Source organism: Phalaenopsis equestris, unplaced genomic scaffold, assembly GCF_001263595.1.
Source record: "Phalaenopsis equestris unplaced genomic scaffold, ASM126359v1 Scaffold000374, whole genome shotgun sequence".
NCBI lineage: Eukaryota > Viridiplantae > Streptophyta > Magnoliopsida > Asparagales > Orchidaceae > Phalaenopsis > Phalaenopsis equestris.
In genome coordinates, this window is record NW_018164816.1 from 424,622 (window position 1) to 437,787 (window position 13,166).

Here is a 13,166-nt window from a genome sequence, read left to right on the forward strand (position 1 = left end):
CGAAAGTCAAGTTGAACAATAAAACGGCCGACACACACTCGCTAGTAGTGTCCCAATGGAAAACTTAAATGTGTTTTGAATATTTTTTTATTAAATCATTTTTAAATTCACACGGTACCAACCTACCCCAAAATAGAGGTGAGTGCTCTGGGGCCTCAAACATCAAATCCAAAGGATATAAATGGAAGAACTAGCATGATTATTGCATGACTTGATAATATAGAATTTATCAGAGGTAATTTCTTAAATTGTCTTTTCATAGAATGAGTTATAATCAAGGATACGAAACATGACTTTAGATGTGTTCTAGAATTAGTTATGATTATAAATTTAACTGTATAGATGTGCTTCTAGAACATCTTACTTCTCGGTGACAGAAATCTCTCATTCCATTTGATATTCATGACAGATAGAAACATCAGATGTCCATTTTTTTCTTTCTTAAATCTATTATCATCATCATTGGTGTTGAGCCAAATCTTTTGGGTCCAACTTTATGAATCATCATCTTACACTTATTCCTATTATGCTGCTTGAAGTATCAGGTTTAACATTTTATTTCCAATAATTAGGTATATCTTCACGCTAACTAATTCTATTTTGAACTTTCTTATATTAAATAGGTACTATTCAAAATATTCCTTTGATATGATAATTCATTATTTTTTTCTTTATAATTTTTCTGCATATCCTCTTAAATTCTTAGTAATCTCATTTTCATCACACTCAACATTGCTATCATCCGTTTCTTTACATTTCAACACTTAGATCCATATATCGTAGTTAACATAATTTTAGTTTTATAAAATTTTTGTTTGTATTAATGATATTCTTGTTTTATTTAATACTTAAGAGACTTCTCCATTTTAAACAACCCTTAACTCTCAACATCATATTTAGATTCATATAACCATTATTCTATATATTTGAGCTATGATCCTTGTTGTATGCTAAAATATTCACAACGATAGAGAACATTTTAACTTCTTTGGATTACATGAAGATCTTGCACACATAGATATGTAAAGCACAATTCATATGGATGACACATCAACAACAACAATAACAACAACAAAGCCTTAATCCCACTAAGTTGGTTCGGCTACATGAATCCTTTTTTTCCATTGTTTTATTTAGTGTCATATTTTCATTTATTTCTAATAAATTAAGATCATTTTTTATACAATAAGCCCAAGTTTTCCTAGGTCTACCTCTGCTTTTCTTAATATATGTCAAATCTAAAACATCTACTCTCCTAATCGGATCATCAGATGGTCGATGCTTAATGTGACCAAACCATCTAAGACGACTTTCTCTAATTTTGTCTGTCACAGGAGTTACACCAACCTTATTACAAATATATTCATTTCACAGTTTGTCTCTAAATGTAAAGCCGCTCATCCACCTAATCATTCTCATCTTAGCAACACTTAACTTAGTATTATGCTTCTCTTTTAAAGGCCAAAATTCAACGTCATGGAGCATTGCAGGTCTCACCACCGTCTTGTAAGAATTTCCTTTCAGTCGAAACGATACATCTGGACCATTAAAATAATTAAGGCCCCCCATGATTGATTTGATCCAACTCGATGATCATGGCTTTGATCTAGCATGATTATTATGGTAGACAAAAAATGCAACTTCAAATAAATTAGTTTCAAATTATCTCAATTGCAGCCAAATTCACTTTAAACATCACTCATTTATAAAATAGATTGTGGCAATACGTTTAAAATATTGAAAATATCCGAAAATAATTTTTTATCGAATAATTACAGCTCAAACACAGTAGGCTACAAATTTGATGCCACACAAGTTAGGCTCAAAATGTCTCAACTACAGTCAAAATTGCTTAAAGTTTGTTCATGAAATAGACTTCGCCGATGCATCCAAAACATCAAAATTGTATAAGGAAGATGCTCATATGTATGACATATCAAGGCTAAAAATTCACTTGAAAAGTGCACAACACGAGTCATTCACAAACTGACTCTGTCATTATATCCGAAATGCTGGAATTACTGGACAGTCATATTGTCTAAGGATGTTACACAGGTAAAATACAAAATTACCCGTGCCCAAAGAGAAAAAAAAAAGAAAAAGAAAAAGAGTCATCCTTTTTTTTCTCTCTATTTCTATCTCTCTTTCCCCTTTTTTTCTCGGAAAAAGAAAGCAAAAAAATAGATAGATAGATAGAGAGGGAAACAAAAATTTGTGTGTAATTTCATTCTCATGCATATTTATCGCTTAGACATCAATTTAATATGTTGTGTGCACATAAAGTATAATTTTAAATGTAACTTCGCCAAACTATCAAAACTAAGCATCCTTGTGCAACTTCTTAGGCAAGGTGCATATTTTTCATGCTTCATGTTCTGTTGAAATTATTATGCGCATTTTTCTTGGTATCGTAGAAAAAAAAATTGAGCCACCAAAATAAGTAAGTATTTGTATGTGTCTTTTTTGACTCGATGGAGAAATTTGTGCTAATTTTTGTGTTGTTGTCCCGTAGTCATTTTTCTTGGCATGGCAAGGAAGGAGGTTCTTGTTCATTGTTTACATCACTTATATACACCTTTCTTGGTGTAGTGGGTAGTTTCATATCTTTGTGCATACCCCTTACACAAGGAAGGCAGTTTAAGTCTCAAAGTTTTGGTGAATTACTGCCTGAAGAACAAAGATTGACGACACAACCGATATCTACAATTGGTGGATCATATGAAATTGTTAATGTTGCATATGTTGCTCACACCCGAGGGAAGGAAACAAAGCAGTGTTACAGCTGCAAAGAATTTGGTCATATGCTCGTCAATGTTGTAAAAAGTTCTGTAGTTATTGCAAGAAAAACAAAGATATTATTTAGAAGTGTCCTACATGGCCTTAAAACCGCAAACCATAAGCTTTTCATGATGCGGTATTCGACTCTCACAATTCTGGTTCTACATTCACGGCTGTTGGCAATAATCAATTTGCTCTCACAATAAATATGGTTAAACAGATGATTCTCTCTGCCTTTTCTGCTCCTGGTATTCAAGGGCAAAATAAGACTATTAATTATGTTCCTTCTTCTTGGTTTGTTGATTTCGGCGTCATAAATCATATATTTGGCACAATTGATTTATTGCATAATCAATGCTCGTATGCTAGTACTCCACATATTAATGTCGCTGATGGAAATAATATTTCAATTACTCTTAGCTTCTCCTTAATATCTATGAACTTACTTTCTGTTGGTCAAATGATGAATAATAACTGTGTTGTATACTTTTCTCGTGATGGTTGTGTTATGCAGGATCAGGTGTGGGGGAATGTGTTAGTGAAGGGTCCTAAAGTAGGCAGATTATTTTCATTACAATTTACCATTCCTCGAACTTTTTTATTAGCTTATTCATTTGTTGAAAATAAGGCCGACTTTTGGCATAGATGATTAATTCATCAAAATAATATTATTTTAAATTGTTTGTTTTAAAGTGATATTTTTTGCTCTATAGATAAAAATTTATTAGTTGACTTTCTTCTTGTAAAGTGGGCAATAGTAAAACATTCTCTTTTCCTATTTTGGGCAGTCATGTCAATAAATGCTTTGATGTTATTCATAGTGATGTTTGAGAAATTACACCGGTTATTTGACATATTCAGTATAAATATGTTGTGACATTTATTGAGAATTACAACCGATTCACATGTATCTATTTTTTGTATACCAAAACAGAAATATTAACTGTGTTTCAAACTTTTTTGACATATATTGAAACTCAGTTATCCATTCGTATTAAAATCTTACGGTCTGACAATGGTGATGAATATTCGTTTCATGAATTTCAATTATTTCTTTATAACAAGGATATTGCCTCACAACGTCATGACCTTATACGCCTTAGCAGAATGTAGTTGCCGAATGGAAAAATCGTCATCTGTTGGATATGGTGCGCACATTATTGTTAGAATCTTCTTTTTCAACTAAATTTTGGGCAGAAGCTTTATTACTGCAGTTTATCTGATTAAGCATTTACTATCTCAACAATTGAAGTTTGATTCTCTCTACAATCCATTTACCATCTCAACAATTGAAGTTTGATTCTCTCTACAATTGAATTTTTGGGAAATATCTTAATTATCATATGCTACATACTTTAGGATGTGTTTTTTTTGTTCTTTTATCTGCCCATGAACATCATAAGTTGGCAACCCAGTCTGTTCGATGCGCCTTAATGGGTTAAAGTCCTTATCATAAAGGTTTTGTGTTATGATTCGATTAATAATCGATGATGCATCTCTCAAGATGTGATTTTTTTGAAAATGAATACTATTTTCAGCACCATCTTTCGACGTCTGACACTGTTATACTTTCTCACTTTGATGATTCTTCTTTTGATAAACGATTCAAGCCTGACCTTGCCTACACACGACGGCTTGCCTCTTTATCTCCAGTCCTTCCTGACCCTGCTCATGAAAATGCTTCAATGATTCTTTGACGATCAACTCGACACATTCGTCTTTCGGATACATATGATTATTCTGCAATTGTAATTAATATTACAGCTCCTACATCTTATTCTCTGGTTGCTAAACAGACTTGTTGAGTAAAAGTCATGTATGAGAAACTTCAAACACTTCAAGACAATCACACTTGGGATATTGTTATATATCCTGCTGGCGTTTAACCCATTGGTTGCAAATGGGTTTAGTCTCTTAAGTTTCGATCTGATGGCTCTCTTGACAGATATAAGATAAGATTGGTAGCTCTTGACAATCGTCAGGAATATGGGATTGACTATGAATAGATCTTTGCACCTGTGACTAAGATGACAACTCTTCGGCTTGTTCTATCTATTACTGCATCTAAAAACTGGTCCTTATGACAGATGGATGTTAAGAATGCATTTTTGCATGGAGACCTCAAGGAAGATATCCATATGACTCTACCAGATTTGTTTTCTACTCCCTCACATGATGCTTGTAAGCTCAAACGGTCTCTATACAGTTTGAAACAGGCTCCACGGGCTTGGTTTGAATAGTTTTGCAATATTCTTCTTAGCTTCTCTTTTATTCAAAGACAATATGATACTTCATTCTTCTGTGCAAGACTAACAAGGAAATTGTGCTATTATTAATCTATTTTGATGATATTTAACTTATTTCTAAAGTCTTGAGGTTCACTCTTCTCCCGCAGATATTTTCCTTCACCAACATAACTATATTAAAGAACTCATTGCTTTGGTCAGGCTCCAAGAGGGTCGTTCTGTCATTACTTCTTTGGAAGTGAATGTTAAATATCAATGAAATGATGATGACTTCCTATCTGATCCATCTCTGTATCGACAACTTGTTGGGAGTCTCAATTTTCTAACCATCACACGTCTTGATATTCCATTTGTTGTACAATAAATTCGTCAATTTATGCTGACGCCTACACATCTTCGTTAAGTTGCAATTCGGCTTATTGTTAGGTATTTAAAAGATACTTCTCATCGTGGCTTGTTCATTTCTGCGGAGTTTCCTATTTGCTTAACAACCTATAGTGATGCTAATTGTGTTGGCAGTTTTGATACACGCTGATCTATTACTGGTTGGTGTATGTGTCTCTTCAACTCTTTAATTTCTTGGAAGAGTAAAATACAAGATCGAATGTCTATGTCTTATACTGAGTCTGAATAGTGTGTTATGTCCTCTGCTTGTTCTAAGATGATATGGCTTCGTGGTTTGTTGGCTGAGTTTGGTTTTCTTCAACTTGAGTTTACTTCTTTTTATGCAAATAAAACTAGTGTTATCTAAATTACAGCTAATCCTTGTCTTTCATGGGCGCACAAACACATTGAAGTGGACTATCATTCTATTCGAGAAGCTAATGATAATAGTGTTATTTCTTTTTCCTATATCTCTTTTGATCTTCAAAAGACTGATATATTTACTAAAACCCTTTCTCAACAGCATCATCAGTTCCTTGTTGACAAATTGATGCTTCTTGACCAGTCAACATCAATATGAGGGGGATATCAATCAAGAATAACTGAAATCGGGCAGAATTAAGAGTTTCCTTCTTTAAATTGCTGAATTAAATTTCTTATTTTAATTGTAAATATGCTTTCCTTATAGCTGAATATTTACATTAGGAATATGCATTATTAAGTTACATAAAATAGATTGTACAAACTATTATTTATTGGAATGAAAGCAAAGGAAAATGACATTCATCCTATTTTCTCAAAAGTTGCTAGGATTCAAACACTTTTTTTTGCAAACCTATATAAGTTATTTTATTTTTTGTTTGCATACAACTTTATGGTCTTTTTTTGAAGAAAATCCATTTAAAAATCTAAATTCTTGGAATGATTACACTTATAAAAATATGATGATGTATTCGTTATTCAAAACAAATCCTCTATCTATGAAGATAGTGTTGATAGATACTTTAGTGTGACAAATTCTTAGATTAATTCAGATCATATACAAAATCATAGACCTAATTTTCTATATGTAAGCAAGCAAAGTCAATAGTTAAAAAAAACTCAACAAAATTATGTAAATATTCTAATCATGGTTGTGTTGATAGAACACTTCAACTCGAGAGTATCATATTATTAAAATGCCCATGGATCTCAACACATAACATTTGTGAGTTAAATCTGGCTAGAATTGTAAAATTTTTACTGAAGTTTATAAAATTTAAAATTATTATAGTGAAGTTTACTATATGAAGCTAAGAGTAAAAAGTCATTCCGCCAATGTAATATTCTAATGTGGGTGATGAATTTGAGACTAATCTAAGACCATAAAAATTCAATATAATATCAAGCGTGCTTTTGTGGTTACTCTTAAAATTTCTCACAGTAGTGTGGATGTGGCTTTTGTCTTTTGAGTGTATAGTGTTACTTTTAAATGATATAAAAAAAAGAGTTGTTATTACTAGGGCCCTCTAGCTATTTGGTTCATCGTAAAACGTCAGCATTATATTGCAGTCAAATTTGAAGCCCAGAAGTTATCAAATTTCTCAACTCCTTTGAATTTTTGAATCATGCGGTGCACTTAATGAGTCATAACGTATCTTGTTAGTTAATATCTTTTTAAACAAAATACCTACCCGGGTCTATAAGATCTTTTTGGAAAAGACAACCTGTGTTTGCTGATAATTATTTTTTATTTAGATTTAGTTGACCGCCTTCATAAACTAAATAAACTATGGTTCATGACAGCTCATAATAGCGGAATTATGATATATTGATTGGGTTGATCGTTATTCTCCCCATCATCTACTTTAAACTCATATGTGAATTTCCTTAATCTTAAATATCATTCAGCGCTACTATATATATTGAGCATTTAATTCTTAATGATTACCCTTATTCAAAATTTCTTTTTAATTATTTTGTTAGATAATTAAAGAAAGGGGCTTGCACTTATCAGAAACCTATAACTAGACCTTGAAGTCCCCCAAAATGAGGGTATAATTTATAGGTAGTCTTATCTCAAGTTTACACTACCATTTGAAAATTGGCCTGAAACACATAGCAAATCTCTTAGAAGAGCTTGGTGTGAATTATTGCAGTTAAACATAAATAAATAAATTAAAACATTCTTCTTAGTGTCCATTGGCCTGAGTTGACGAGTGACTCTCTTTAGGTGAATAATTTTCTTTTTCAGCAAAAACATGCTTCGGGTTTAAACTTGCCTAAATTTTGTTAAATGTTTTGCAGGAGAAACTTTAGAGTAAGGTAGGCGGCAAGGAAGTAGTTGGCATGGTCGTTTCTACCATGAGCAGTGATGCTCTTGAGGTGAATTGTTTAAATTCACTTTCCTCACATCAAGTGATGCACTAAGTCAATGATCAATGACCTTCATCTCCTTAAGATGATAGAAGTCATATAGTTCTAATTGAGAAGACAAGCATTTATTTGTGAAAAAGTTGAATACTTTAATATGCCTAGAGAAGAAATAATTGGATGTCGAACTAATGCATAGGAAGGTCACAACATCCCCTAAGGTGGTGGAGGATTCTTATGGACCTTGAAAGTACCGTTGCAAGGTCCAAGACCATGTTTAGGAGGTTCATGCTTTGATATTGAAGAAAGTGGCGAAGCTATCTTGAGGAATGGTTTACATGACGCTTCTTAACTGCTCTGCATCTAGTGTAGCATACAATTAGAATTAACATTCATGGGTAAACCCCAAACTAAGTGGGGGACTTTTGTTTGAATATGGAGAATAATGAAATGAGTAAAGTTGTGAGTATTGTTTTGCAATGATGATGAAGCCTTGAACACCATGTATTTATTTTATATTTCTCCCTTTTTTGGAGTGTTATAAGAAACATTGTGATATGCTTCATGACGCAAAAAAGAAAAGCAGCGATCCTCTTCTTCTCTCACTGCGGTGTATCCTCGTGTATGAAAAACTCTAAACAACTCTCCTTCCTTCCTCTATTCTCTGACCTCATGCCTAAAAGCTCCCGTCTCACGCGTCAATTTATTGGGCGAAGTCACCTCTTCGGCTTCCAACCCCCCTTGTTTCATCTCCCTTCTTTTCAGTTGCTCGACTCTTCTTTTTCTCTTCTTTGTTTCTTCGTTTTCTCTTCCGTCTGTTTCTTTCCTCTTCTTAGAAGTAGCAGAACCGACACACTAAACAGATGACATCTTCGAATATCCAACACTCTTACTCTAAGTCAATCTCTGAACCATAACCAAATAATTCATCTTACAACTTAAATAAAAATTGCTTTTATACCAGGAAAACTGTAGAAAATTTTTAGTGTGTTATTTATTTATCTTTTGCTCATCTGCAGCGGAACATATTTATGTCAACATTACAATGCTTGTAGAATATGATTTGTGCTTTTATGGTAGTTATATAGGTAGAACACATAACACGTGTCGGGCTTCCTATGATTTGGCCTATAACGTAGTAATTTTCAGAAGAGCTTCATATGTGATAGAAACACGTGTCATTAAGTGCCAAAAACTATGGTGATATGTTGTAAATGCATTTTGCAGTTGTAGGCTGTGTCAAATATACATGCACGGACTATTAAATTTTTGGATCTCTCTCATATGGAGCTTATAAGTTGGCTCTCCTTCATATTGGAGATTTGAGGAAAAATATCATTTTTATACATATGACAAGTTTTCTCTGGACAGCTCCTGGTCTTTTGCATCCTTTTATAATGTTATCTGTCTCTTATGTAATATCTAAATTATTTGTAACATTTATGCTTAATATGAGAGTACCTTTCATTACTTTTGACCACTGTAGCTAGTGCTTAACCAGAGAGTGTTTTTGATGAATCCATTGCAATCAATTGTGTCGTGATTGCTAATTCTATTTTTATGGCTTTCGTTAAGAAGTTTTTTATAGAATTATTGTTTGTTATTGTTAATGGTGTTCCATATGCTAAGATAGTTCACCTTTTAAAACACAAAAAAAACAATCATCAGATTCACGTTCCAACACCAATTTAGTTTCTTATAATATGTAGATCGATCTTCTTATGTTGAAAAAACTTTGTTAGTATGCCACTTTCTTATGTGTGAAATTCAATGTAAGGTGTATCATCAATGCTTTTATTTCATCCTGTGCTAAAGCTATTCAGATTAAACATGTAATCACCAAAATTGCAATGTGCGCTGCGTGATGAAATGACAGTCTTTCCTTTATTATGAGACTTTAAACAAGGGTGTATTTTTTTCATTTCTAATCTTATTCCGGCAGCATGGATGTGTCTTGTATTTGAATCTTGAGAGGCACCATAATTCAGTTCATTTTTAATTAATTTTGTTCATTGCCTAATACATCATCTTTGCTCCTTTCACCGGATAACCAGAGCTGGGAAAAGACAGTGGACTGCTATAGCCCAGGGCAAGGGTTAATGCCAGCTAGTTTTAAGGTTAGGACGGTTCCTTTAGATGGAAGCAATGAAGGATTTGAGGAAATTTTGGACCCTGATTTTGGTGAATCTGCTATTGGGCGTGTGGCTCCTGTTGATTCTGGTGAGTTCATATTGAGTCATTGTATTATGTTGTGTGCGCTTAGTTCCTGGTTTTATATGAAAAGATAAATTTATGTGATGATTTTATTGTACTTATTCTTACTGACAGGGTTATGGTGGATAATTTTGCTGAGAGCCTATGGAAAGATCACAGGGGATTATGCCCTGCAGGAGAGAGTGGATGTACAACTTGGAATTAGATTAATATTAAATTTATGTTTGACGGATGGATTTGATATGTTTCCATCTCTTCTAGTAACAGATGGTTCTTGCATGATAGATCGTCGCATGGGCATCCATGGTCATCCACTTGAGATCGAAGTATGACTTCCAAATTTTACAAGTTTGAAATTCAAATCTGTCATTGGTTGTCCCTGCTGAATCCATTCTGCCTTCTTTTTCCTATCGTTCAAAATTTTTTCATTTTTAAGGGTTCTTAGTTCTCCGTGTTATTGAACAAATAACTATGTAAGTGTGTTGATATTTTGTTATAGAGGATCTCCTCCAAAAGTGGGCTGTGACATCCATTCAAGTTATGTTTTTGGTATAAAAATCTGAATAACTATTGGTGCAATGAAACCAATAATAAGTGTTGTGGCTATGGTCTTGTCATTTGTTTCTTACCATGTTTATTTTTGTACGAGTTACAACTTGCAAGTTTGTAATCCTTGCACTACATGACTAAATCCTACATCATTCTATCTCGACTTGATTAAAAAAATTTCAAATATGGCTTTAATAAGCCTCGGTCGGTTGCCCTAATCTGACACACAAGTCTTTCCCTCCTTCATTCGATCTCTGCTCAACCCAATGCAACACAGGGGAGGTCTTCTTCTTTTCTCCTCCTTCCTCTAAGCACTAGAGCTGCTCAACAAGGGTTTTATCAGGGCCAACCCTCCACTTCACGCACAAAGCCATGCCCTCGCCTTCTTTTCTCTTCCTTTGACTATGATTTGATACGATAATGACGTCACACACGAGGCTTTTCCTTGAAGTCACGGTTCTTCCTCTTCCTTCGTATATGAAGCTCAGATCACGTATTCTTCTTCATAGACTTCTCCTCTCGTTTGCATGGGAAGACTTGAATGTGAGGGTGCTCGATCCCCTCTTCTTCTCCTTTGCGCAAAGATGATGCGCCGGAACCTCACCTCTCCCTCTTCCTTGTTCTCACTAAAATTTATTCCTCCTTTTCTTCGTTCTTCTCCTCTCGCTTACTATCTCTCAGTCTCTCACTTCTCTCGTTCTCGTTGTGGATACAAATGAAGTCCTCCCTTCAACTTCACTTAAACGAGCCGTCTCGACAGTTAATTCGAAATAACACATTTTAAATTTTTATTTATTTATTTAGTTATTGCAATCTCTCATTCTTATAAAATTTTAATATTGAAATTTGAAAGTTTTAATATAAAATAATACTCCTGAACTAAAAATTTGGGGATATCTTTCTTGTATATCATAAGCTTTCTCCCAACTAGCTTTCTTTACTGATCAATGTCTCCATAGAATTTTCACAGATGGAATTTTGCTATTACAAAGCTTCTTCATAATCTAGAATCTATTTAGTCTCTTCTGTAAATATCAAATCAGGTTGTATCTCCAGTAAATATATAAATCTATAACAATTTTATTAGACTCCTCACAATATACTTTTTAAGTGAAGATACATGAAAAATATTATCTACTTCCTGAATTTGAGCTAGTAAAGCCAATTTGTAAATTACATTTTCATTTCTTTCCACAATCTCATATGGGCCTACATATCTGTGGCTTAATTTTTCTATATTTCCAAATCTTTGAACAACCTTCAATGGAATAAATTTGATAAATACAAACTCTCCAATTTTAAACTCAAAAGATTTATGCTTGACATCGTAATATTTCTTCTAACTATTCTGCACTATTTTTAATTTGTCTATGACCAGTTTGATCTTCTTAAAAGCATCATCAACCAAGTCAGCTCTAATGACCTTTCTTTCGCCTGCTTCTGCCCAACATAAAGGTGCCCTACACTTTCATACAAATTTTAATTCGGAGTCATCTCAATACTCGTCTGGTAATTATTATTATAAGTAAATTCTTCCAAGTGTACTTGTAATTCTCGTCCTCCATAAAAGTCAATGGCACATAACCTTAATAGATCATCGAAGGTTTGAATAATCTTTTTTATCTGGTCATGTCTCTTGGTGAAAGGTTGTACTAAAATCGACCAAGTTCCCAAAGAATCTTGAATCTTCTTCCATAAATTGTAAATAAATCTGCCATCTCAGTTTTTCTTAAGTGTGCATTGTGCAATACAATATAAAAAGGTACAGAAAAAGCTATAAAAGGTTCACAAAAATTGCAATGTGGTTGACATTAGCCTCCACCACATTCAAAGAGGTGGGGGTCATAATTGTGAGCATCCCAAACAAAAGACCTATCTAAAGCAAGTCAGGAACAAAAATGGGCTGCTTTTTTGCATTCTATATTAACATAAAAAAAAACTTGCTTAAAATCATGGAGAAAAACTGCTTTTTTGCATTCTATATTAACATAAAAAAAAAAAAACTTGCTTAAAATCATGGAGAAAAGTTAGATCAGGCCTACTTCCACGTTGTTGCTGCCGTACCTAAGCCTCTACACTATCACGAAAAAATTTGATGACATTCACATTGTCACCCTCAATGATAATCTTTCTAGTTTTGTACATCCAAGCCTCCAAGAGATTGCCAAGAAAAAGAACTGCTTCAAACTCCACTAGCGAGCTGTTCCAGAGCAAAAGTTACTTTCCTGCGTAGTTATAATCTTCTCAATCTCATCACGAATAACCAATCCAACACCAGCTTGCCCATTGGACAAAAGAGCACTATCAATATTAGCTTTTATTCAACTCAAGGGGTGTACAAAAAATGAGGTAAAGATAGCCTAAAGGACCGAAAGATACCTCATTTCTTTGTGGTGTAAAAAGCCTTTGATTGAATAAGCGAAGGGAGAGTCGTGACAACCAAAACAATTGGTGTCTCGAAGAGGTGGCCATCTCTGTTGGAGACAATAAACTTTGACACTTCATGCAATCTTACAATTGTTCTACAATAACTTGGCTAACTTAATCGGATTTGTCTGTCTAATAGGCTTGAAATGGGCAGACTTGGGTCTGTTTGGGGCAGCTGCAGTTGCAGCTTATTAATAACCTGCTGCGCAACAGCTG

At 33.8% G+C, this 13,166-nt stretch overlaps 1 protein-coding gene across 1 annotated transcript in view; it reads left to right on the forward strand.

The window, feature by feature from the left end:
- The window catches only part of LOC110026500 (neutral/alkaline invertase 1, mitochondrial-like), a 40,291-nt gene extending 29,016 nt beyond the window's left edge, over nt 1–11,275 (forward strand). The window contains exons 2-3 of the mRNA XM_020727457.1: nt 9,815–9,980; nt 10,089–11,275. Coding sequence (XP_020583116.1) covers nt 9,815–9,980; nt 10,089–10,306 — 384 coding nt within the window. The 3' untranslated portion in view covers nt 10,307–11,275. The remainder of the gene's footprint in view (nt 1–9,814; nt 9,981–10,088) is intronic.
- Nucleotides 11,276–13,166: the final 1,891 nt, after the last annotated feature.